This window comes from Lepidochelys kempii, chromosome 3 (assembly GCF_965140265.1).
Source record: "Lepidochelys kempii isolate rLepKem1 chromosome 3, rLepKem1.hap2, whole genome shotgun sequence".
NCBI classification, from domain to species: domain Eukaryota; kingdom Metazoa; phylum Chordata; order Testudines; family Cheloniidae; genus Lepidochelys; species Lepidochelys kempii.
The window spans coordinates 178,047,030-178,072,454 of NC_133258.1; the positions used below are offsets into that span (position 1 = coordinate 178,047,030).

At 42.1% G+C, this 25,425-nt stretch overlaps 1 protein-coding gene and 1 long non-coding RNA gene across 4 annotated transcripts in view; one reads left to right on the plus strand and one right to left on the minus strand.

The window, feature by feature from the left end:
• Positions 1–352: 352 nt before the first annotated feature.
• CALM2 (calmodulin 2) lies at positions 353–23,636 on the minus strand. Of its 3 annotated transcripts, none has more exons than XM_073339144.1 (6): positions 23,253–23,636; positions 17,539–17,569; positions 5,354–5,497; positions 5,169–5,275; positions 4,110–4,245; positions 353–998 (listed from the first exon to the last, which is right to left on the minus strand). In XM_073339144.1, exons 1-6 carry the CDS (start codon positions 23,619–23,621, stop codon positions 970–972), a joined length of 816 nt encoding a protein of 271 aa, XP_073195245.1. In that variant the 5' UTR covers positions 23,622–23,636; the 3' UTR covers positions 353–969. The 3 variants fall into 3 exon arrangements, with proteins under 3 accessions (XP_073195245.1, XP_073195246.1, XP_073195247.1); XM_073339145.1 differs by lacking the exon at positions 23,253–23,636 and adding an exon at positions 22,830–22,968; XM_073339146.1 differs by lacking the exon at positions 23,253–23,636 and adding an exon at positions 22,084–22,163.
• The window catches only part of LOC140909572 (uncharacterized), an 86,683-nt gene continuing 84,228 nt past the window's right edge, over positions 22,971–25,425 (plus strand). The window contains exon 1 of the long non-coding RNA XR_012158273.1: positions 22,971–23,244. This is a non-coding gene — a long non-coding RNA (uncharacterized lncRNA). The remainder of the gene's footprint in view (positions 23,245–25,425) is intronic.

Sequence of the window (25,425 nt, forward strand, 5' to 3'; positions counted from 1 at the left end):
GGAAAGCAAACAATTTTAATTAGGTCAACTAGAGTCATCCGTATGACAGCAGAAAGGCTTCAGATGGTGGGCAGGGAGTCAGACCATAGCAACCCGTTTTATTAAAGTTCCAGCCTTCCAGACAAAATATTGAAGTCACAGAACTATCTGGAATAGTTTCTCCAAATTTAGGATTAACATGATAAAAATGGCCACTTTCCCCAAGACACTAGTTCTCAGCATTCTTTACAAGTCATTTTAACAAATATCTAATCCACTCAGCATGCAGATCATGATTTACTTGTAGAGGTTATTAAACTCATTGTAGAGTTGCCAGTCTAATACCATAAATAATACAAGGATACACAAACAATATGGGTAAATTGAAATTTTTTTTATTGGAAAACAAATATACAACTTGGAATGGATTTGAGGCAAATTGTGCCATAAGCAGATTCTTCTGAAAATAAGTGGCTAAACAAAGTTTAAAAAGCATAGTAATAGGAGAAAATGTTTTTTTCCGGTACAGGACCAGTAGTACAAAAAATAGTGTACGAGTACCTGGATAATACACCCGTTTTGCAATAGTGCAACTTTTAAGTTTCATATTGTTAACTATCAATAGTCCACGCAGAGTTAAGGCTCCACATTTCAACAACATGCTAAGTTTCCTAAAGAAAGCTACTTTAACAGGCATAACCCAGATGTTCCCACATTTGATCAACTCCAACTAACTTTAGATGTGCAGAAGGGCTTAAATATCCAGAGTAAGCCACATGCAACATTTGTTACTTTGATCAATTTTCCAAAAAATTATCAGAACAATGACAGTAAGATAAAGGGAGAAAAACATGGAGGAATGGAATTCTAATTACTATACATGCATATTCTTTTGACAGTAAGGGAAAAACCTTTTACAGATAAGTTACAAACAGAGAAGGCAAATAAACAATTTTGTACAAGAAATTTAACACATTCTGTACAATCTCTTCACTTTGCTGTCATCATTTGTACAAACTCTGCAAAGGAAAAGAGAGTTGTATTAGTATCTCTCAAACTAAGTTCTTATGCAATTAGACTACAGGCTCTCAGAACAGAAAGGAATCTCCCTCTACACCAGTGGTTCCCAAAATGGGGTTTGTGAACCCCTGGGCGTTCATGAAATGTTGCAGGGGATTCTTGGGAAAAAATTCCCTAATGGTAGGCTGAGCTGTTCATTAGGACCCTGGGCCATACAGGGACAGCAGTCTGGAGCCTTCCAAGAGCTAAGCAGATCAAAGCAAGCAAATCTATCACACTGATGAGATTTAAACTTCAAGACTTCTTATATGAAATAGAAAGGGAGATGGATATTTTTTCCTGGTTTTAAAATTAAATAGGCTGCTAGTGTTTATAAATTATGAAGAAGTTTAAGCTTTGTTGTAATGTGCATTGTTTGCCTGAACTGTTCAAGACCTGAATGCTTGTGTAGGAGGAACTCTGAGTTGGCTTCTTAAATACCTTGATGCTGTTTCACATAGAACTGATACTCCTAATCAATGTCTGAGATGTCTCTTACAGGAAGGGGTTTGAAGTTAGGCTATCTTCTCCAGCACTATTCCAGGAGAACCCTGTGACCTGCATATCAGCATATCATTTGCTACAGTTTTAGTTCTAAACTTACTGGGGGTTGGCTTGTCCCACTAAACATAAGGACATTTGTGGTATTGAGTCCCACAGCGTTTTGGGGCCTTATCTTACACCTCATACCACAGTTAGGAAATATTTCTAGCAAGCCTCTAGAAGGCCATAATTAAGTCTTCAGGTTTCTTTGACAGATCTTTAGCAAATGCTTAGCAGCTGCAGATATTTGTCTGCTTTGGAGACTTCCACTCTGTACAATACTATTGCCCTTTGTTTTACTATTTTACCCAACCAGCTTTGATTGGGCAAAGACCGCATTACCAATCACTTTCATAGGAGACTGATTGTTAACTGCCATGAAATACAAAATTGAAATAACTAGTTTATTGTGTTTGCACAGAAGAGGCTGCAATATGGACCAATGAAGCAGTTGACAGTTTAGGGGTGACTTGATAACAGCCTAAATATTTACATCAAGAACCCATTAACTATTTTGTTTACCAATACAGCAAAGATATAACACTATCCAATGGCTGAAAGTTGAAGCTAGAGAAATTCATACTGTGCATTTTTGACAGCGAGGGTAATTAACCATTGGAACAAATTTACCAAGGGTCTTGATGGAGAATCCATCACCGAATTTTTAAATCCAGACTGACTGCTTTTCCTAAAAATATGCTCTAGGAATTATTTTGAGGAATTTCTATGACGTGTTACACAGGTCGGAAAACACCACCACAATAGTCCCTCCTGACCTCAGAATCTATGAATCTTGGTCTCACTGACCTAGGGATGAGCATGCTGATGGGGTGGAGTTTGAGGGCAACTGGCATGCTCTTGGGTATTGACTAGCCACTGAGAAGCACAGGGAGAAGGAGCCACAAAGACTGCTGGAAGAAAGGGGACCTGCTCTCCCAAATGAGCAGCACACTTCTCTTGTTAGGAGAAGGAAGAATGGCAGGAGAGGTGGAGCAGGATCTCAGTGCCTAATTGCATGTGCTTTCTTCATACTCTGGTCTAATTTCTCTGCTTCAGCTTCAAGGGAGGGGACTAGCCATTCATAAGGGGGAAGAAAAGGAAAGAAACCCAATTACTAAAATAGAGCTCTCAGGGTCTAGATTTTATGTATATAGTGAAACATGATTTATTTGGTCCTGGCCATTAGAGTGTGCTTAATGTTAGCTGCCCTCTAAAAATTTGCCTTTTTGCTTCAGGAAAAGTGGAACCTTTTCTGTGAAAAATAGTCTCAGATGTAGAGAGAGTACAGGGACTAGTGCTAGACTTTGTCAAAATGGAAATAACTGGCTATATATAGGATTGATAGTTGCTTGTTTCTGTAACTCTGTACACTAATTGCTAGAAGTCTAAATGGTGGTTGCTTACCCTCTTTTACTGCAATATAAATTGGAGTAGCAACTTTGGACCCATTAACAGCATGTCTATAACAACTTAAATGGCTTCTCACTCCAAAGCAAAAGCTTGAGATTACACACCTTTCTGTATATCTTAGCTGACTAGAAATATTAAGGACTATTACAACTGAAGGATTTGATTCTTTTTTAGGTATCCATAAAGACTCCCTTTGTTGCCCTAGAGTTGAGCTAGAAGTTATCTGTGGACATGAGATCAACTAGGGTCCTTACAATATGTATAATTCCAAAGGATAAAATGAAATCCTAACACTATCCAGCTTCATTTCAAACAACAGTAACCCTTTGACACTATGAACACATGACCAAGCACTCAAATTTAAAATTTTAATGGATTTAACAAGTAAAGAGTCTTGGGATACCAGTGACCAAGGAACACAAACCTGGTATAAGTAGGTCACTGCTGTACTATTTCACATGAAATGCTTTATATATATATTTGTTAAGTCTAGAGTTCTTTAGAGTACAGGGTTTAAGGAATTTTCTCCTCAAATTGAAGACATTTAACTAACTTTGCAGGTGTAAGAATTCAGATTTAACTCTTGACTAAAGACTTCAATGGACTAGACTTCCTAGTATGGTTTTCAGATGAATCGCTTTAAATTGGGGCAGAGCTAAATACATGTACAATCACCAGTTAAAAACTCACCTCACTCGGTACAACATTATACTGGATGGAGCTACTGGTTCTGGTTGAGTTAGTTTTGGGAAGGATTTTGAGACACTGCATTAGTCACCTGAATTTAACAGGTCTTTATAATGGTTCCACTGCCATCCTTCATCTCTAGAAGTAAAAGCAGCAATAAACTCGTATCTATAATTGGGAGCCAAAGAATCACTTATGCAAGTATTTGAGGAGCTGGAGTGATTTAAATTGTACCAAATATATACAGTTAAGTACCCTTCTCCATAAAAATCCCTACATTGAGGAGATATTTCCTACATAAACAAATTCTTGTAGTCGTCTGGTGTAGCTGAATGAAGCTCGACTTCAGCTGAACACTTCAGGTCATCCTTATCCACCAAGTAGCTCCTCAGATCAGAAAACAAGAATGCATTGTTTCTAGTGAAATTTACCTTCATAGTTTACTTGACCATCACCATCAATGTCTGCTTCCCTAATCATCTCATCAACTTCTTCATCTGTTAGCTTCTCTCCAAGATTTGTCATCACATGGCGAAGTTCTGCAGCACTAATATAACCATTTCCATCCTAAAGAAACAAGTTTAAACTGTTTAAAGAGAATTTCAATGTGAACCAAATAACCTCTGAAATTACTCTACATACAGTACTTCTAGACAAGAAGTAGGATCTTCTCTAGAATGGAAGAGTCGCTAATTGCTCTCTCCATCACAACACCACTTCCAGAAGGGAAGTGACCACGTCAGAATTGTTTTCAGTAGTACCTCAGTAATTCATAAGTAAAAGCCAATAAATTAACTGTACAACTGACTTAACATGCATATCATATCAGCTATAACATTCAAGAAAATCTAACTGGTCTGATTTGATGTTTCCTCTATAAACAATTATGTACAAGCAGTAAGTTGTGGCTGTTCGCAACCCTACTTTGATATTGTACATTCGTAAGTATAAGGAACAAGCCATTGTTTGAATTTAAGCAGTTTTTAGTGCATTTGAATATATCTAAAAAAATCCATGGAGTTGCAGCCAAAGTGTTTCGTACTGCTGAGAGCCTGTAAATTTATGGAAGCTAGGATATAATTTCCAGCTTACAACAAGTATGTGGACCATTTAGATAGGCACCCGAGTGCCTTACTGAAGTATCTCCTGAAATTTGTCTACTGCGTGACACTCCTGAAAGGGATCTCCCCATGTACATTAAGTGTTGTAACATGCCTCCCAATGAAGTTTATTAAGATTTCACAATCACCCCAAATAGGAGTAATTTCCCATTGACTAGCACCTAAAATATGTCCAGGCCTTCTATTTGTTACATGAGAGGATCATCCAAAGTCCAACAATAGTGGCAATTGGTAGTGACTAGGTATGATCTTACTACTGTATATAGAATTTCTAGACTAGTCATTTGGGATTTAGTAGTAAGAGTTATTTGGAATTTGTTTTATTCAATCCCTCAACTAACTTGCAAACCTTATACGATACTTTAGTACCTTATCAAACACACGGAATGCTTCTCTAATTTCTTCTTCACTGTCTGTATCTTTCATTTTTCTTGCCATCATTGTCAGAAATTCTGGAAAGTCAATTGTGCCATTGCCTGCAAGAGAATTAATTCTGTTATTAGTAACACATTTAAGAAGTTTATATTCAACAAATTGCTTCTTAGAAAGCTTACCATCAGCATCTACTTCATTGATCATATCCTGTAACTCAGCTTCTGTGGGGTTTTGGCCAAGTGACCTCATCACTGTCCCCAATTCCTTTGTTGTTATAGTACCATCACCATCCTTGTCAAATAGTGAAAAGGCTTCTTTGAATTCTGTTTGACGAGACAAGAGATTATTAAAACCAATTTAATTTGAAATGACTAATCAAAAAGTCAAGATGTATCACCTGTGATCAGTTACAAACACTTATGGTTTCCTGTTTTAGATTAGGCAGGTTATTAGTTATTTCAGGCACTGAATACTGTATCTAGAGCCCTTGCTTTGAGGAAAAATTACCCGAGGGCATTCTGTGCCAAAAAATTAAATCCTGCAAATTTTTTAAAATAAACGTGGCGGCTCCACCATGGCATTGGGGAGCACAGGGACACAGACTCAGCAGCAAGGCTGCACCCAACACTGACAGCCCAAGGACCAGGCCTGCCCCAGAAACACCCCAGGGCCCTGCCACTCCATGTGAGATGCAGGCAGGCAGGCTCAGTCTGGCAGGGTCCAAGTGTGGAGGGATCCAGGAGTGGGTTGATAAGGTTCTGTGTGAAGCAATCTGGGTGCAGGCAGCTCGGTGGGGGAATCCAGGTGCGGGGCAATCTGGCTGCACAGGGGCTTGTTGGGGGGTTCTGGGTGCAATGTTTATGGGATGTTGCAGGGGGTCCAGGTGAAGACGGTTTGGGCTCAGTGGGGATCCACGTGCAGGTGGCTCATTGGTGTGGTCCAGGTACAGGGGGAATGGGGCGATTATGGGTCCAGCAGAGTGAGGCTCTTTGGGGATCCACGTGCAGGTGGCTCATTGGTGTGGTCCAGGTACAGGGGGAATGGGGCGATTATGGGTCCAGCAGAGTGAGGCTCTTTGGGAGGGTCTGGATGCACAAGCATTGGGTGGATGGGGGAGCAGCTCCCCGTACAGTGATCTCTCTACAGCTGAGGAGTGATGTGTGCAGGGAGGGGCAGGGGCTACAGAGTTTGCTAAGGGAGAAATCTGGGGATGGGTTTGACCCAGATGCTGTGCAGGGGAAGAGGAAGTCCCATCGTCCTCAGCGCAGCCAGGACTAGAAGCTGAACCCGGAACAGGGTAGAAGCCACCAGCTGGGTCTTCCCCAGTCCTGTCCTCTGCCCCACAGTCATTTACCTCTCTGCTGGCTGCCCTGGGCACGCAAAACATACTGCTGGGGAGGGTCATGACCCTGCTCTTGTGGCTTCCCCATCAGAAAGTCAGTCATTTTTCTGCGGGGAAGCAAAGAAATCTGCAGGGGACATAAATTCTGCATATGTGCAGATTTCCCCCAGGAGTAGAAATCTCCCAGCAAAGTCTTTGGGTCTACCAGGCTTACCTACAGAACAATTCAATTAAAGTTTGAAGTAGAGCATAGTAAGTCTGAGAAAAGCTCTTAAATATATGCTGGAGCGAATTTCGACTAGAACTGGAAACCCTAAATGTAACTCAATCCTTTCATTCATAAAAGTGGAAGGCCATCTGTCAGTACCTAGTGAGCATTCTCCCTAACTGAAGGAGTTGTTTAAGAAATGTGCCTATTTTTCTAATATGAAAGGGTTAGCCATAGATTAAAGTTTAGTATTAGAACTAGTAGCAGTGAAAATTAAACAATTTCTATGGAAATGAGTAAGTTTTCCAAATTTGTTTGATTAGCCCTAGCATTAGTGTATTCTATACTCCATCTTAGCCAATTTCTGGATGGCTCTACTTTAAATTCTCTACTTCTGCTGATCTAAAGGAAGCATGCCTGAAGTGAATAAACCCTATCAAGTCCACTTGCGGAGGTTTAACTGGTAAGTCCTGTTACACAAGATACTCAAAAGCAGCAGGTTCAAGCCATCTCTTATGATGAGAAACCAGAGGAGCCTCTGGTACTTATGCCTAATTCAAAAACAAGTCACTTGAGTTTTAAGTCAAATGTAAACCAATGAATTATAAAAATGAAAATGCATCATGATGCAATCAAAAGGAAAATGGCCACCTAAATCAGGACATTCTTGTTAAATATTTCAGCATTTGACTTTGGTCAAATAGATGGTCAACTCACATTATTTGACCCACTTGGCAAACAACCAAGCAAGGCCATGTTTAAGACTTTGACCATCAGCACCATAAGTCACTAAACCACAGGAACGATTTGAAAATAGAGTAGACAGGAACAAAAGATTGACACTTCATTAGCAGCCTTTTCATATACTACTGTACAAAAGTGCTAGTGATGTTTCATCTACATTATTGAAGTAGGCAGTTACAGCTATTTCAGCTACAATATCCTAGACAAAAGTAGCCTTTGAACAGCAACCTTTCATCCTTAAGTGAAAAAAATTCAGAAGTATTTGGCTCTTGTACACTTGTAGACTAGTTACAGCTCAATTTCTGAGTGCTCAGTTGCACTTTACTCTTCACTAGAAATATCAATCAATCCACTCAGGTGGTTAAGTGCAATTGTGAGTATTTCCAGGAGGTATTTATTTGCTCCAGCTCTAGCACTGCTCAAAGTAAGCCTTCAGAGCCCTAAAAAGTTGTGATTAAGGATCAGTTTAGAGACAAATGCCTCTCTGCTACCTGAAAGCACTCCCAAATACCAAGTACATTCCCCAGTGAAGATTAGTACGAGAAACACTGTTTGGCTGCACAAGCCAGTAATGAAGCTGTTGGAGTCCATACCAAAAACCATCTGCCTTTAGCAACAGGCACCCGATTTAAACTTAAAAGTGAAGTTTTACTACTAAATTCACATTTTCTTTGCATGAAGCTAGTTTGAGCCTTAATGACTAAGTTATGAAAATTCTGCCAGCTAAGCATAAGGCAGGCCATCTCCCCAAGAGGCGGTAGCTAGGTCAACAAGGTAAGTTCTCCCAGCCAAGCAAGTGCTGTCCACACCAGGTGTTAGGTCAGTTTAACAGAGGAAAAATCCACACCCCTGAATGATGCTAAGTTTCTCAACAGGAAGTATTCCAAGAGAGTTCTCACTTACACACCCATCTGCAGTAGTCACAGTAAGTTGTGTCATCAACTACTTAGATGACTTTGGGCTAGTCTATTAGACTATAAAGCACTGCTGCAGCTTAATGTGGCTTGTGTGGTCACAGCAGAGCACTTGGAGAGAGAGAGAGAGAGAGAGAGCGCGAGCGCGCGCGTGCTCTCCCAGCGCTCTTAAACCAAACCACCTGCACAAGGGGTATAGCTACTAGCGTGGCTTCCACCACTGGTGTACGGTCTACAATGGTGCTTTACAGCACTGAAGCTTTCTTGCTCAGGGGTGTGTTTTTTCACACCCCTGAGCAAGAAAGTTGCAGCGCTGTAAATTGCCAGTGTAGACAAGCCCTAAGACTCATACACTGCATGCTGAATATCCCAAGGCACCTGTAGTTCTCAACTGGGGTACATGTACACAAAGATCTTCCAGAGGGTTCATCAACTCATCTAGGTATTTTCCTAGTTTTACAACAGGCTACATAAGAAGCACTAGCAAAATCAATACAAACTAAAAATTCATACAATTTGTTTATATACTGCTCTATATAGTATACACTGAAATGGAAGTAGAATATTTATATTCCAATTTTATAATATGATAAAAATGAGAAAGCAACCATTTTTAAGGTAATAGTATGACGACACATTTTTATGTCTGATTTTGTAAGCAAGTCATTTAAGTGAGGTGAAACTTGGGTACACAAGACAAATCAGACTCCTGAAAAGGGCACAGTAGTCTGGAAACGTTGAAAGTCACTGTCCCAAGGCACTTGTTAAAATGTGAATTAACCATACTTTTACTGAAGTGAGCAGTCATGTTAATAGAAAATGATCAGAAGTGCACTATAACAGGGTTTCTCAATTTTCTTTGAGCCCCCCCCCCATTATAAAAACCTCAACAGCCCAGCTGTGCTGCACCAGCTCCCACCTCCACTACAGCAGTGATAAAGTCTAGGAAATAGGACCCTGAATATGTGTAAAAGCCTGTGGATCAATGGTGGGAATAATGATGAGTATGAAAATGTTTGAAGCCAGTGTAATCTCTTAATAGAGCAAAGGTATAAAACAGTACTGTTTTCTATAGTAAGCGTAAGTGGGCAACTACATTCTGTACCAGCTGAAGTTTCCAAATGGTCTTTAGGAATAGCCTCAAGTAAAGCACATTACAATAGGTCAATTTGGAGATCACAAAGCCATGGCTAACTGTGACAAGAGCTGCATCACAGAGAGAAGACAGACTCCTGGCCAGGTCTCATACATGAACATACATTCTTGGCCAATATGGCTACCTGGACTTCTGGAGGCACCTGTGGACCTCACATCTAGCCCTTGTGGCTGTGGAGAAAGTTTCAAAATGTGACCCCAGTGCATCCTAAAGGATCAAAAAGCAGGAGGCAAATAAAAATACCAAACCTATTTTTACATAATCATTTTTGCTACCACTTTCTCAGTCTTCCCCCAAAACAGAGTAGGCTTGGCAAGCTGGTCAATTGACCAGTCAAATATTCCAGCAAGAATGCCCTGATGTAGGTAGTGGCCTATGCTTTGGATGGCACCATGATGCAGTCTAAGTGTCCTGATCACTCCTTTCAGTGCATGCTAATGACATCTGTTGAAAAATGATGAACTAACTGAAAGTTAAGTATCTTGATTGTTCTAATAGATTTGAACCAAACATTGCATGTGGGCCTGGCATACAAATATATACAATACACATGGCCATTTACAAAGCACATTAACAAGTTAAGACAGTCCCTGCCCTGAAGGTCTTGCAATTTAAGCTAACTAGACAAACATACAGATGTTAACTCAGAAGGGAGTGGAAAGGGTTTACAACCACAAAGGACCTATCTACACTTAAAACGCTATAGTGCTTCAGTGTACACCAGAGGACCCCCAACTGAGATGCGCCCCTCTAAGCGGGTGCGGAGGAACATTCGGGGGATTGCAGCAGACCAAGCCAGGCAAGGGAGCACCACCAAGCCCAGCCCCACCCATAGCTTTACTCCAGCCCTGCCCCAGCTTCTGGGTCCATGCCTGACCCTGTCCCAGCTTTGGTACAGCTCTGCACTTGGCCAGTGGCCCGGCTGCCAGTCCCCACTGTGGCCTGCCCACAGCTCCGTCACCCCCAGCCGCCGGCCCCAACTGTGGCCCACCTGCAACTCTGGCCCCTAGCCACCTTACCCTGTGCCCTACCCCAGCCTGCTCCTGGCCCCGAAGCGGGGAAAAGGGGACATGACCCTCAAAAGTTTGGAGGCCACTGGTATAGGTCATATCTACGTCAGCAGGAGTGGTTTTCCCATTGAGGTGGGTAACGCACCCGAGAGGCTGTAGGTAGGTCGATGGCAGAACTTTGTTGCACTAGTGCTGTCTACACAGGAACTTATCAATGTCACTTAAGGGTGTGGATTTCAGACCACTGAGCGATATAGCTGGGTCCATCTAATTTTCAGTGCAGACCAACCTTAAGCCTCCTCCCCAACAAAGAGAAAAGATGCACAGCCATCAGGCTGCTTGAAGAGCTGCCCAACTTCCTACCTAGCATACAAGCATTTAAAAATGACTATATAGTTATTAGTTTTATTTTCATTTAATTTTTCTTTTGTAACTTCAGTCTTGAACATTCATATTTAAATACTAACCTAACACTGCTAAAGAATGTAACTCATTTAAGAATTTCACTTCATTGTGTTCTTCATTTTCTATGTTAAAGGAACTCAGTTAAGCCTAATTACAAATAAGTTACTTAAGTACAAGGCTATGGCTAAGCCTATTGCAGACCATAAAGTCTTGCTCTGATACTATTCTAGGATATTGTTAGTGATTTAAACTTTGATCATTTGACAATGTTTGACCCATGGTGGATAAAAATCTTGTTTTTTTTAAAAATCGGACTTTTGCTAAAATGCTTTGAGGAAAAACTTATCTAAAGATAGTTTTAATTAAGATACATTATAGCTCAAAGATATCTCATCATGGAATAGGGATGATAAATTCTATAGAATGAGACAATATATTCATGTAATGTTTATGTTTTGTAAATGAGTTCCAATAGTTCATGGATTTGGGACCCAATCTTATGGGGTTCCACAGGCTTCTCTTTACATTATTTAGGTTAATCTTTCTAGCTACCCAATGGGACTCAGTGCTCAGTCTAGAACAGGGGTGGGCAAACTACAGCCCACAGGCTGACTCTGGCCCCTCAGGGCTTTGGATTGGGCCTGCAGGATTGCCACCCCTGTAGCACCGTGGGCCCTGCTCTGGGAAGCGGCCGGCATCACGTTCCTGTGGTCTGGAGGGGGGAGCTTCAGGGGAGGTACCCACAGACAAGTGCAGCACATGGAGCCCTCTGTGCCCCCCCCAGGGGCTGCAGGGACATGGTGCCAGCCTCTTCCCGGAGTGCACTCCAACCACCTGCCCTAAATTCATGGCCCTGAAAGCAATTTCCCCACCCAGATGTGGCCCTCAGGCCAAAAAGTCTGCCCATCCCGGTCTAGAAGATACCATCAGAGATGCTTAGTTTTGCAGTTTGAGAACTGTGGATGTGTCTCCAGAGGGAACATGCTTGTTAACAGCAAAAATGTTTTTAAATAATTAAATAAAGAGAAGTGAGAAATAAGACCTCAACTCTATTGTGCCTCTGCAAATTTGTGTTCACAGTCAATCCCTTACCACTCTCTAAAAGTGCAAAGTTTCAGAAAGTTCAACAAACAGAAGATTATTGGGGTGGAATAGATCTGGACAAGAATAAGTCTGGAGATAAATGTCAGAAGCGAGGGACATATGCTTGTTTTGTTAAATTATTATGTTTGCTGTTGAAGAAAAAACCCAGAATACTTAATGTTTTAGTTAAAGAAAACAACTAAATGTCTGCCTCATGATGTTCTCCTCCTAATACAGGATGGCAAGAAAATCCTCTAAATATTAATGATTAACCTGTTGAATTGGAGATATTTATGAAGTCACTGAGAGGTGAACTGCTTCAATTACCTTTGGTAAATGAAATAACCAATCATTCATTTTCTGATATAGCTGTAAAACTAATCTGAAACATTTTCAAAATAAATCAGTTGAAAAATGTATAGTGTGTATCTTCTAAAAATGAAACCTACATCTTGGAGTTGTGAAGAATATGTATTAGGTTATAACAACCAACAAAAATGCACTTATGTAGAAAACCATGATTAAATGGAAAAAAGGAGTACTTGTGGCACCTTAGAGACTAACCAATTTATTTGAGCATAAGCTTTCGTGAGCTACAGCTCACTTCATCGGATGCATACTGTGGAAACTGCAGAAGACATTATATACACAGAGACCATGAAACAATACCTCCTCCCACCCCACTCTCCTGCTGGTAATAGCTTATCTAATGTGCATGATAATCAAGGTGGGCCATTGTAAGGAGAGTGATCACTTTAGATAAGCTATTACCAGCAGGAGAGTGGGGTGGGAGGAGGTATTGTTTCATGGTCTCTGTGTATATAATGTCTTCTGCAGTTTCCACAGTATGCATCCGATGAAGTGAGCTGTAGCTCACGAAAGCTTATGCTCAAATAAATTGGTTAGTCTCTAAGGTGCCACAAGTACTCCTTTTCTTTTTGCAAATACAGATTAACACGGCTGTTACTCTGAAACCTATGATTAAATTGAGTCTTCCCGACTAGTGTTTTAAATCAAATCCACCCTGGTTTGACCAATATTTGACAAGTCAACTGTCCAATTATTTTTGGACAGTCAAATACTCAATTAAGGGAAAGTAGCAAGTTAGTTTATTGTTAGGACAGCTTCCTGAGCCAATTCCTAATCATCTCAGATGTACTAGTACCCTGCCCTCCTACTGGACAAGGTAGCGGTCTCCTCCACTAATAGACCCACACACTGATCCACAAGGTATTCAGGTGCCTGATTCCTAGTTTTAGGCTCCATAAGCCTCCCACCCAAACTGTAGGTGTCTAAACTGACTAAGTTCTTGGGGTCAGGGTTCCCTAGGGGATCTATGTTTGACTGTGCATGTGCACTGCTGCCTCTCTAGGTGCCCAGAGGACTAGCTCCTGTGCAAGCCCCAGAGATTCAGTTGCCTAAGTTGCATGTGGGGCCAAAGTAGGCATGCTCAGAGGCTGCCCACTGGAGCAGGTACCATTCAAGATCTATGCATAGGAAAAGGCACCACCTCCACACTTTCTGCCTGAGGGGGTAATTGAATCTGGTCTCCCACATATCAGGTCAATGTTCTAACTACTGGCTTAAAAGAAGGTGGGCACTGATACCACCTCCTCTGGTGGAGGTGGTGAGTTAAGACACCTACTTCTCTTTCATCTTCCTTGGCAAAGAGCTGCCTTCTGCAAATTGCAGTCCAAATTTAGATGCCTATCTCCAAGAGAAGGATAGGGCTTAGAATATGTCCCACTCATCATCATCTACCATTGGATGGCTTAGGAATCTCTCCACCTATTTTGCTGGCTTTTGACTCCTGTTCAAAGGCACCTCTCTCTCCCCATTCATTGAAGAGGGAAGCCTAGGCATCTGAAACTCAGGCTTTGTGGACCTCAGTGTTGTTTTCTTGATTTTCTAGGGGTTGTAACTCCTAAGTCCCTTTGTCGATCTGGTCCCCAGTATCTCCTTCCCAGATTGGGTCAGCCAAGAAAGATAGCTCCTACTCAGACGTGGTATGCTAGATAGGTAGACCAACTATTTCCAGAAATTAGTTGTTTGTTCCCAGAGTTTCTGCCACTATTCTTGTTGACCTCTTCCAGCTAACAGTCCAATCCACATATCATCCATAAAGCAGAAAAGGTAACTTGTTGTACCAAGCAGTAACTTCAGCATAAATTAAGACCACATGGCTCCACCAAGCTGTCAAAACTCAGACTAATTATACCTACTGTGACTTCAAGTGCTTTAATAAAGCCAATAACTTTTCTAAACAGCCATGAAAAAGTTTCAAGCTTTCTCTATATCATTGTGAGACAACCTCTGCCATTAAGGCTATGTCTACACAGGCAATTGAATGACAAAACTTGTGTCTTTCAGAGGTGTTGACCTTCCCCTCCCCCAAAAGGCAAAAGTTTTGCTGTGACAAGTGCCAGCGTGAACAGCACATTGTTAGCAGGAGAGCACTCCTGCTGACAATGTAAATGCCACCTGTGCTGACAGATTGTTAGCAGGAGAGCTGACAAATAGTGGCCACACTGCATGACTTTTAATGGAATGGCTGTAGCGACACAGTCATGTCACTAAAAGCTGTGTAGTGTAGACATGACCTAACTCTTCAGAAGCCTTCCTCCAACTACATATCACAGGGACTTCAGGATTAAATGTGGGCATCACTATCAAGTTATTGTTGAATCAAGAGGGGTCAACTGGACTGTCTCAGCACAATCTTCCAATGTGAAATCCAAGTCTCAACACTAGTATTTTTGGGTCTCAAGCCACCTGGTATAATACCAGTTGTCCTAGTCTAACATAGATGAAGACATTTGTTGAATAAGCTGCCACTTCACTTGTCTGAGAAGTGAAGGTTTGAAGAACCCAAGCCCCCCACTGCCATCTCAGATGCACTGAAGTACGTTTACTACACAATGCAGTTACTAGTTGTATGCCACATATTCAGAGTGCATCTCAGATATAAAGTTTTGGGAAATAAAATTGAAGTGTCAGAACCACAATTTCAATCCAGTTTTTATTCCCAGGCTGCGCATTATCTTCCTGAGAAGATCTCCATCAAATTTTACTCTCTCAAGATTTAACAGTGTGCTTAGACAGCCACACTTATGTACAGATAAATTTCTCCATTTGGCTAGAGAATCTGCACTGGCTCTTCCACAAGTGTCTTTGTTTGCATCAAGTACATTTGTAAATGCTGTAGTGTCATGGAAACACCATTATTTCCCCCATATTACTGACTGCAAAAGAGCTGTCAAACAAAAAACCCACTAAAAGTGTACTCAGACAAATGTGAATTTTCAAGATGAAACTAGACAGATCAAATGATGGAAAGATCCTAAACACCTGTAGATCCATTTCTTTTTCTCTTAGTGCACCAATAGAAGCTTATCACTGACATGCATGCATAATCAAACCTGGCAGACAAAGTGATGTAAACTAAACGGATTATGTACATGTTTTACATAAATTACAGAATCAGTAACTTGACATGTCTGACTGGCATAACAGAACCTTAGACATGAACATGTTAAAGCCATAATTGACCTATTTTTCAAACTCTCTACTCCAATACAAAGATCTCAAGCGGAGCTGTTTTTTCACTTTTAGACTTCAAAGTCATTAGGCAGTCATTGCTGTCCAATCAAATCAACACAGGGCTGTCAACATTTGCATTATCCCTGAAAGTGTCAGATATTGACTTTTCTGTGTCCTCGCAGAGGTCACCAGTACAAAGACTACTACAGCCTGTAAGAGAGGACAACTGAAGCCTTAATTTAAGCAACAAGTAGATATGATAGTCTGTCAAACAAAACTTATCTTTAGCAATAAAACCCTTAGAAAGTTGAAAGATGTAAGCAGCTATCTATAAAGCCCTGAGGCTGAATGAGATAGGTACCATGGCAGTAAGATCAATTTTACAACCATTAGATAAAACTTTAGACTTTGATTTCTGGAGTCCATAAGTCAGTTTAACTTCCAAAAATTAGCAAGAGTTTTCAGACTTCAGCATAAATACACAATACAGTCCCACTGCTCTTCAGTTTCAGAACTGTGCTCAAAACAAATGCTGAGAGGATACACAAAGGTTTGAGAATATAAACTGTGCTAGGAAAGGGGTTACTTGCATCTAAAATTTAATTTTTCTGAATATGAAATTAATGCTTAGGAGCAATCTTAAACATGGGTAACAGTTATTTGTTTATACTTAGGACTCAGGTAAGACTAGATTTCAATGTTTATTTTGAACATGAGCATCTTTACATTTAATTCTAATACCATGTAAATATACTTTTAATAGCAGGAAAGTACTTCAAGATTTAACAGTATTTACTGAAACAGCATGCCCTATTCAAACTCAACCATTAACAAGATCTGCATTCTGTATAGCTAGATAACCCAATATAGTAATAGATGAAGACTAAGTCAAGTCCGAGTTAGTTCATCTTCTGCAAAACCAGCAATAATCATGCAATCCACCTGCAACCCCATCCACAAGCAAGTAGTGAATGTTTATCTCAGGATGTGGGGGAATTTAATCCCTGGACCGTACTTTTGAAACTCTTAGACCCACACTCACTTCAAGAGTAACAGCATTAAGCAAGACGTCTCCACACATAATTCCTGCTTTTTGCATATAGTGTAGGTTCCCCAGCTAAAATATGATGCAAAAGAAGTTAAAATATTAGTTCTTATGCTATCTTGAATTTGCAAATGAGCAACAAGGCAGCAAGACCTGCTAAGCAATTATTAGTAATAAGCAGAATTCTCAGAGTTCATGAGATTTTATATTTGATGTTACAATAAGCACTGACAAAGCTTGGTTACACAAAATAGGCACCTTTCAAGATGAACAATAACTAGTGCTTTACTTTTAGAGATGTAAGTACCTTCATTGACACTAAAGTAAACATTTTACAAAATCATTAATGTTAAAAGGAAGAGTTAGTAAATACAGAGCCAAAGTAATATTTAAAGCTTTATAACAGTTAAGGAATATGGTGCTCTAAATCATTATATTGAGGCTATCACAAAATAGGTCCAATTTAACAATGCAAAGTAGGACTGAAAGAACAGGCTTCCCCATAATTAAAATAAATATTATGGGGTCTGAACTGTTTTCAAGTAGAGAATTATTATTCAGAATCTCAAAATTAGACAAACTGATTTGTATGCAACGTTACCTGAAAGGAAAGCCAAGTCTAAGTTTCACTTGCAAACTAGAGATGGCAACTTCTTGTTTGTATTTTCTATATTTAGAAACAGGGATGCTTGAACAATTTGTATAGTGAGGGTGCTGATAGCCACTGAACCAAACTGTAAGCCCCATATATAGTGGAAAGCACTTCAAGCCAGGGGGGTGTGGCAGCACCCCTAGTTCCAGCACCTGTTTAGACATTTAACTTACTCATTATGACTTGCCACATGAACTAAGATCAAATCAATTCAGTGAAACTTCAAGTGTAGCGTTTTTTGTTAGTATAGCATCTCAAAACTCACCTGCAATCTGCTCTTCTGTCAGTTGATCAGCCTATAATAGAAAAAATAATGTTATATTCCAGCAAGAATACTTATTTGCAAAAGCATATTCACTTGTGAATCTCTGTTCATTCTTAGGTACCTGAGCCTCAGTGCATTTCAATGTTCCAGCTTAGTCCTAAAGCTACAGAGCCGATTCAAAAAAAAGTCTCAAAATATACATCTTGACTACGGCAGGACTAGTCACCATTTTATTTCCTAGGTTGTTAAAATACCAGCTAGTAATGACCAAATACTGAACAGGGCTGAATATAGAGCAGTTAACCTAGGTAAGAGCATATATCCAATTACTAGACTCCTGAGCCATCGAGTCCCCTCTAGACAGTGTTTAGAGGTATATCAGTATCATTAATAGTGAAGACACAGGAGTTTAGTCTATAAATTTAATATGCAAGGTCTGTCCATTGTTCTCTTCCAAGTTCCATGCTAGGTTCAGATGCAGACTAATGTAGATTTTGAAGAGACTAGAAAAGCCATCACTAAAATAAAATGTTTCCTAAAACAAATGATCTTAATGTGTCTATTGAAAGCTTCCTGTATGAAAGGCTGGTGATCAAATAACCAGCTTGTACTGAAAGTTACTAGTGATATTTGTATTCAAATGGTTACAAGATTTTTATCTTACAAGTTTGATTAAAACAGTCTTAAATTTTGTATTTTAATACCTTTTGACTTTTGTCTTAGGCACCTGAATCTATCCTGCATTACAGCCTGTACAACTCTGCACCACTATTTGTTTAAAGTTGCACACCTATAAACCTTCAATTAGTTTTAGTGTTGGGGCCTTACAGTTTTCCAGCAACAAGGACAGTATTAAAGCCAATTTCAAGTAAGTTCCCTTTCGACAGAAAGCAATGGTATGAGGAGTTTAGTAAGAGTCTCTTTAATTTTCAAAAATAGGTGACCTTTAAATAAGCTTCAGACATTATCAGCATTCAGCTGAGGTCATGCTGTTCCAACTTTAAGGAGTATTTCTAGAAATTTACCCATTAAAATTCCATTGACAGAAGATTAACCTAATAATCTGCAGCTACTCTAAACTCTTACTTTTGTGGCAGGCTTGCAGTGTTCATCCCACACATGAGTGGGAAAAATTAGAGGGAATTGTTATGTGCACCATCACCTTCATACTGGTACACGTAACATAATTCATGTGGTGGGGGTGGGGCTGAGGAATTCAGAGTTTAGGAGGGGGCTCCAGGCTGGGCTCTAGGGTACAGCTGGGGATGAGAGGTTTGAGGTGCAGGAGGGTGCTCTGGGGCTATGGTAAGGAGAGAGGACTCCCGCGGCAGCAACTGGGCTGCAAGGGGAGGATGCCTCTCTGGGGCTGCGGCCACAGGATAGGCACCCCTTCCCTGGCGGGTCCAGGCCACAGCTAGGTCCAGGCCTGGCCACCCCAGCTGGGTTTGGGCACCCCAGATGCAGCAGGTTGAGTTAGGCTCATTGGGGCCAAGGGAGGGGAGCCCCTCCCCCGGCAGGTCACCAGGCAGGTTCTTTAGAGATGTACATACCTTCGCTGACACTAAAATTAACATTAGTAATTTTGTAAAATGTTTAAAAGAATAGTAAATACTGAGCCAAAGTAATATTTAAAGCTTTACAACAATTAAGGAATATGGTTCTCTATATCATTATACTGAGGCTGTCACAAAATAGGCCCAATTTAACAATGCAAAGAAGGCTGCTGTGTGGCCACCCAACTTACAGGGAACTTAGCAGGCTTGTATAAAAATTTGAGATTTCAGCACTGATTCTCTTCTCCCAATTTTTATTGGGACCACTCATTTAGTGAAGTTGATCAAGCTAGTCTTTCAAGGCTAGTCTTAAAACTAAGAAATGGGAGGACTACTGCATGACATTAGAGTTTAATGTTGCCATTATTCTCAAACTCATTTCACTTATGAGAAATAAGATCTTTGTCCAGGGAATCATCTACTCCATCTATTGCTGGAAAAGGAATAATGAATTAAACAGGTAATTTACAGAAAGAAAAATGGGGAACAGTTTCATGTATTCAATTTTTTATTTTGAAGAGTGACATTTGTGGAAACAGGGGTTATACTGAATTTGAATATTCCATTTCATTATTAATAATTTGCCCAGCACTTCAGGAAAATTGGGCTATGATACAGATTTAAGAGACATGGCCTACAAAGTAAATGGACAATGCAGTAATGACCACAGAAAAATAAAATATCAAATAGCTGTTCATTGCATCCATTAAGTCACCTGTGACCCATCCCACAGCACTGAATTAAGTCCCACCACCTCAGTTTGACAGAATAACAGACATGTCCACTATTTTGTAAGCTTCTCTAGCTACAGATGCAAAAAGCTATACAGACTTATCAGGTCCAGTTTTTTTAAACAAAAAGTGTATTAGACAAAATTTGGACAGAATCAGACAGTCATCCAATTCTTACATGGCATACTTTCAAACACTGCTGCATACTGCAGTGCCAGTCAAGTTTATAGAAAACATCCTTGCAAAATTAGAGCTGTCTGCCTTTAGAATGTCATTCAAAGCTCATACTACAAAACAAGCAATACCTTCCCAGTTACTTTTATAGCTCAAACAGACTGGAGCAGATATACCACAGTTCTGTTAGAGGATTTATACCCATTAAACACTCCACAAACAAGTTAAGTAGTGAGCATGTCACTCACTAGTAAACAACAAGTCAGTACCTGGGAGTTTCTAAATCCTATATATTGTTCACAAATCCAGCTAATTTGTTGAGTGTTCCCCCGTTCCCTAATTTAAGATTTCCAAGTACTTCCTACCTCTGAAAGTGACCCATGCAAATCATCCAATAGATCACTAACCAGAACATTTATCCTGCTTGTGGCAGTACTTGAAGTGGACAGAAGTTTTGGAATAAGAGGGAGACGGTCTATTGAAGCCTCAGATGTATAGTCACAGAAAGTAAAACAAAAAGAGCAACAGAATTGCATTGTGGGTGGGATAGGACTGAACAAACATCATCTGTGGACGAGCCCAGCTCTGCAGGCACTGCTGCAATACAGCAACTGAAGGTGTAGTCACCAAGTCTGCTGCTATATGTCCCCACAAGCCAATACAGCCGAGAGGCATATAGCAGAGGTTATGCCTTCAGTTCTGAAGCTGGAGTAGCAGCTACAGAAATAGGACACTACCACAGTTGCCTTAGAAAACTTCCCAGTGCTCATACTATGCACTTAGGCCAGTATATACAGGCTTTAGATTATTCACACCTTGCTTCAGGAACACTTGTTTACCCATCAGTTTGTTCTGAAGGTATAATCTGACCAGCGTGATCAAGGATAGTTTCCTACCCCCCCCACTGGTAACTGGAAAGCCTTCTCCACCTGACTTTTCTTCTAAAATATCATCTTTTAAAGAATATAATTGCTTAAGTTGATCTGTGAGAAAAGGGGATGATTTTTTGTTTGCAATCAAAAACCTCCAACTTTTTAAATATATTTCAACGCACCCTGAAATATGTTGTTTCCTTAAAGTTTCGCTCCAAATTTACAAGCTAGATTGCGGTATCAATTTAAATCTTTTCTGTTAGGCACTCAAGATTAGAGCTGCAGTTCAGCAACTTATCTGTGGTCAGGTGATTAAAACAGCAACTAGAGAGCTTAAAGCAAAGACCTACAGTACTAGTTATACAGTGCAACTCCTGAACAGTGAATGCACCCCCTAGAGGTAGAACTGTGTACTAGTTAAGTCAAACCTTTTGATTATTCCTATCAATAGCTACACAAGAGGACTAGCCATCCTGTGCAGACTTCAACAGTTCTAAGCTAGTTCCACAGCAGGCAGTGGAGGAGCCAAATCAGAAACAAGTTAAAGCCACAGAAACAGATGCAATTGTATTCCAGAACCTAGAATTTAGGTGAAACACCTATTAACTATAACCAGTGCTGACACAGTTATGCTGCTAGGAAGCACAAAATCAGCAACAAGATAGCTGGATTAGTATATAATTACATATATGTTGTCACAACTTGAGTTGTGGGTAAAGCATTATGCACAGTCTAGTACATTCAATTTGAATAATCATCATTCTCCAGTTTAACCAAGTTTAGTCCGCTGGTACTGACCACAGCCATATTGAAGATGCCACCATGTCCCCTGGTCACACCCTTCTCTATATTAAGAACTTGCTTGGCTCTTGCAAGCTAATCCAGTTTTGGTTTGGTAGGAAAAAGACTACAAGACAACGTAAGCATTAAATTCTTTCGCTGCTATATTGAGAACCTATTTCTGATATACAGTATTTGTTTTGGTATTTGTCCAGCTCATCTAGAGTAGTGGCATAATCTGCAGTCTTGTTAAACTGGCATCTTTCCCCACCAAAAGGGGATACTACAGTTACATTTTAGCCAGCACCCTATTTTAGGGGTTGGCTTAAAAAAATCAAACCGATACGCTGAAAACAGCTACTGAAATAAAAAGGACTCCTTTGCACTGTAAATCTAAACTTTCCTTTAATGGGACGGACAGTAAGAGACACTTACTAGTATTGCTTTTTCTTACTGGGCAAAGTACTTCACTCTGGACGCATCAGAAGAGCTACTCGCTCGCTCCAGGAGCCGGTCCGGAACACTGGACGCGAACAGATCCGGCGGGACTCGTCTGCTCGGGAGACGAGCAAACCCGCGGCCACCGAGAGGAGCGTCCGGGTGGAAGCCGGCACCGAAACGCAGTGAAAACCCTTCGCCACAGCAAGAAAGCTCCCGGCGCGAGGGCCGCCGGGCGAGCCCGCCCCGGAGCCCTGCGCCAGCCTGGGGACAGATGGGGCGGGGAGGCAGCCCCTCCCCAGCGCCGCGGCAAGCCGTAGGGCTCCGCGGTGCGTTGCCAGTGCTCGGGGACGGCTCCCCGCAAGTCCGGCTGGGCGAGCGCCAGGGGCGCGAGATGCGGCTAGTGCCGCCACTGCCGGCTCCCGGCACCCCACAGGGTGCTCTTTCCACGAGAAACCGTTATTTGTCCCCCCTCCCCGCCCCCAAGCATCATGGCGCTCGCAGCCAACTGACCGGACAGTTTGAATTTTGAATCGGCGCCGGCGCCACTCGCTCCGGGCGGGAAGGTCGGACCGCGCGCGCGAGTCGCCTCCCCCCCCACAGACCCCAGCGCTGCCCCGCCGCCCCCTTTCTCCACTCCCGCCCCACTCGCCGCCGCCCCGCGAGCCCGCTTCTCCCCCGCGGACCGGGACCCGGAGCTAGCCCGAGGGGACGCGCAGTCCACCCCACCCCCACGCACTCACCATGGTGGCTCGGCCTAGCGCTGGGGGGTGTTCGAGCGCAAAACGCTGTAGCTAACCACTCGCTACCTATCCACGCCGCGGCTCGCCTCACAGTCACACTGAGCCCAACCCGCTGCCCAGCAGTGCCTCATAAACCTCCTCACGCCCCTCCAAGATCACTCCGCGCCCCACCCCCGTCGCTGGAGTAGGAACGAGTTCCGGCTCGCCGCTCTCCTGCCTACAAACCCTGCCCCCATCTCGAATCTGAACCCGCACTGTCCCCAGGCTCCAGCGGAGGAAAGCGTCGGACACGGGAGAGCAGGAGGGTTCCTCTTGGGGGAACGACGGGAGCAAGGCGCTACTTTTCGTGGCGGAGGAACATTTCGGAAAGTGTATCTCTGGCGCTGAACGAGCGAAGGAGGGCGCTGATTGGCGGGTTCGTACCTGCAATGCGTCACTTCGGACATGCACAGTCGGGGCTCGAAGCGACGCCCTCCCGCAGCGCCGCCTGGGGGGCGGGGCTTGGCGCCTACTTTGGCTCCGGGGCGGGCGGCAGAGCGGGGTTCGGGGCGCTGGTGGCACGGGCAGGGCCGGGCCAGCCGGGCCCTTCGTGACCGCATTGCGGCTCCGTCCCCCCTCCGGTGCAGTTGCTATGGCAGGAGAGCTCCCTGCCTTCCCTTCCCAGAGAGTCAGGCTGTAGCTGGTTGGGCAGGGTGTGTCGGGCCCACAGCTCTCCTCGCCCACGCAGGCCTCGCCTGTGTATTGAACTTCGGTGGTTCTCGATACCTCACTCAGGGCTGGGAGAAGTGGCATGCCCTGTGCTGTGTCCTTAGGTCGACCTACGCCGTGGCAGCTGCAGCCAGCACCTCTCCAAGGGAGTGGATTTACTGCAAGGGGAAAACCTCTCGGTCTGTAGCAAGTGGCTACGCTCCGGTGTCATAACTGCAGCTGTGCGGGGGGGAATTCCAGAGAGTGAGTCTTGCAGTTACCTGTCTCCTGCCCCCTTGAGGTGAACGGAAACAGCTCGTGAAAGCAGTGTTTTACTTTGGACTCAGGCAAATATTACTACATCCCTTATGCTTGATTCACGTTCTCAAGCTTTTCACAACCATAAAGGCAAGAAACTTTTCCCCTTTTGATGTAATCACATGACTCCAAGGGTTTGGGCTGCAACACTGACTAGGTTTTAATTGCTGGGGGGGGGGGGGATGAAGTGGAGGAGGACGCACAGAGTTAGACACTAAATAGTAAAAATGTGGTAGATGGTATATACTAATGTTCCCATCTTTGTCACAACTGCCAATGCTGGCGAGAGAGTAAGATTTTTAAAAATTCTAGTATAGATACAGCCACATGTGAACCAGAGAGAGTCTCCTTCCCAGTTGTAGGCTAGAGGGGTTCTCCCACACTGAATACTCCAAAGAAGTTCTCTAATATGCACTGTGAAGTGGGGACAGCCCCTTCCCATCATGACCAAAAGGGGCCCTCTCACATATAATCTAGAGACTTCCCCTACAAAGTCATTCTGAAAAAAGCATCCCAGAGAGTACCATTCATGTAAAATCCCGAGATTCTCCATTCACTGTATTTTCAATAGTTTCCCCCACACAGAGTAACCAAAAAGGAGTCTCCCCTCAATGTAGTGCAGAAAAAAATGTAGCCCACTCTATAAATCAGAGAGATTTCACCACTAGAAATAATGTGTGTAATGACTCCAGCTCCTCTCCCTGAATTGTGAATGAGATTCTCTCTCTCTTTCACATACCCTGTGGGCTTGTGCTTAAGGATGATAACCTAGTACATCTAAATTCAAATCTCAGCTTTTATGGTGGTTCTCTTAGTAATTTTGGACAAGTCACTTGAGTCAAAGCTTTCAAACTTGGGTGTTAAAATAAAGGCAGGTAAACCCATATTCACGTACTTCTGCAAACAGAATCTCTGAAAATCAGGTTGAGTATCTGTAGCTTCCACTAAAGCCAGTGAGACTTGTGGGTGCTCTGAATCTCTGAAAAATCAAGCCACTTAACCAAGTCCTTAAATATGTAGTTAGTTGTACTAGGCACCCAACTTTGAAGTTGCTTGCCTAAGTTTAAAAACTTTGTTCTTAACCTCAAAGAAGGGAATGATATTGTGTATCTATATAACTTTACTCTGGGAATTGTGACAGGTTTCTGAGTAGCAGCCGTGTTAGTCTGTATCTGCAAAAAGAAAAGAGTACTTGTGGCACCTTTAGAGACTTACAAATTTATTTGAGCATAAGCTTTCATGAGCTACAGCTGACTTCATTGGATGCATGCAGTGGAAAATACACTGGGGAGATTTTATATACACAGAGAACATGAAACAACGGGTGTTACCATACACACTGTAAGGAGAGTGATCACTTAAAGTGAGCTATTACCAGCAGGAGAGCGGGGGCAGGGGGGAGGAACCTTTTGTAGTGATAATCAAGGTGGGCCATTTCCAGCAGTTGACAAGAATGTCTGAAGAACAGTGGGGGGTGGAATAAACATGGGGAAATAGTTTTTCTATAATAATTATAATGATAATAGTGTTTCCCCCCACTGTTCCTCAGACACCCATTGTTTCATGTTCTCTATGTATATAAATCTCCCCA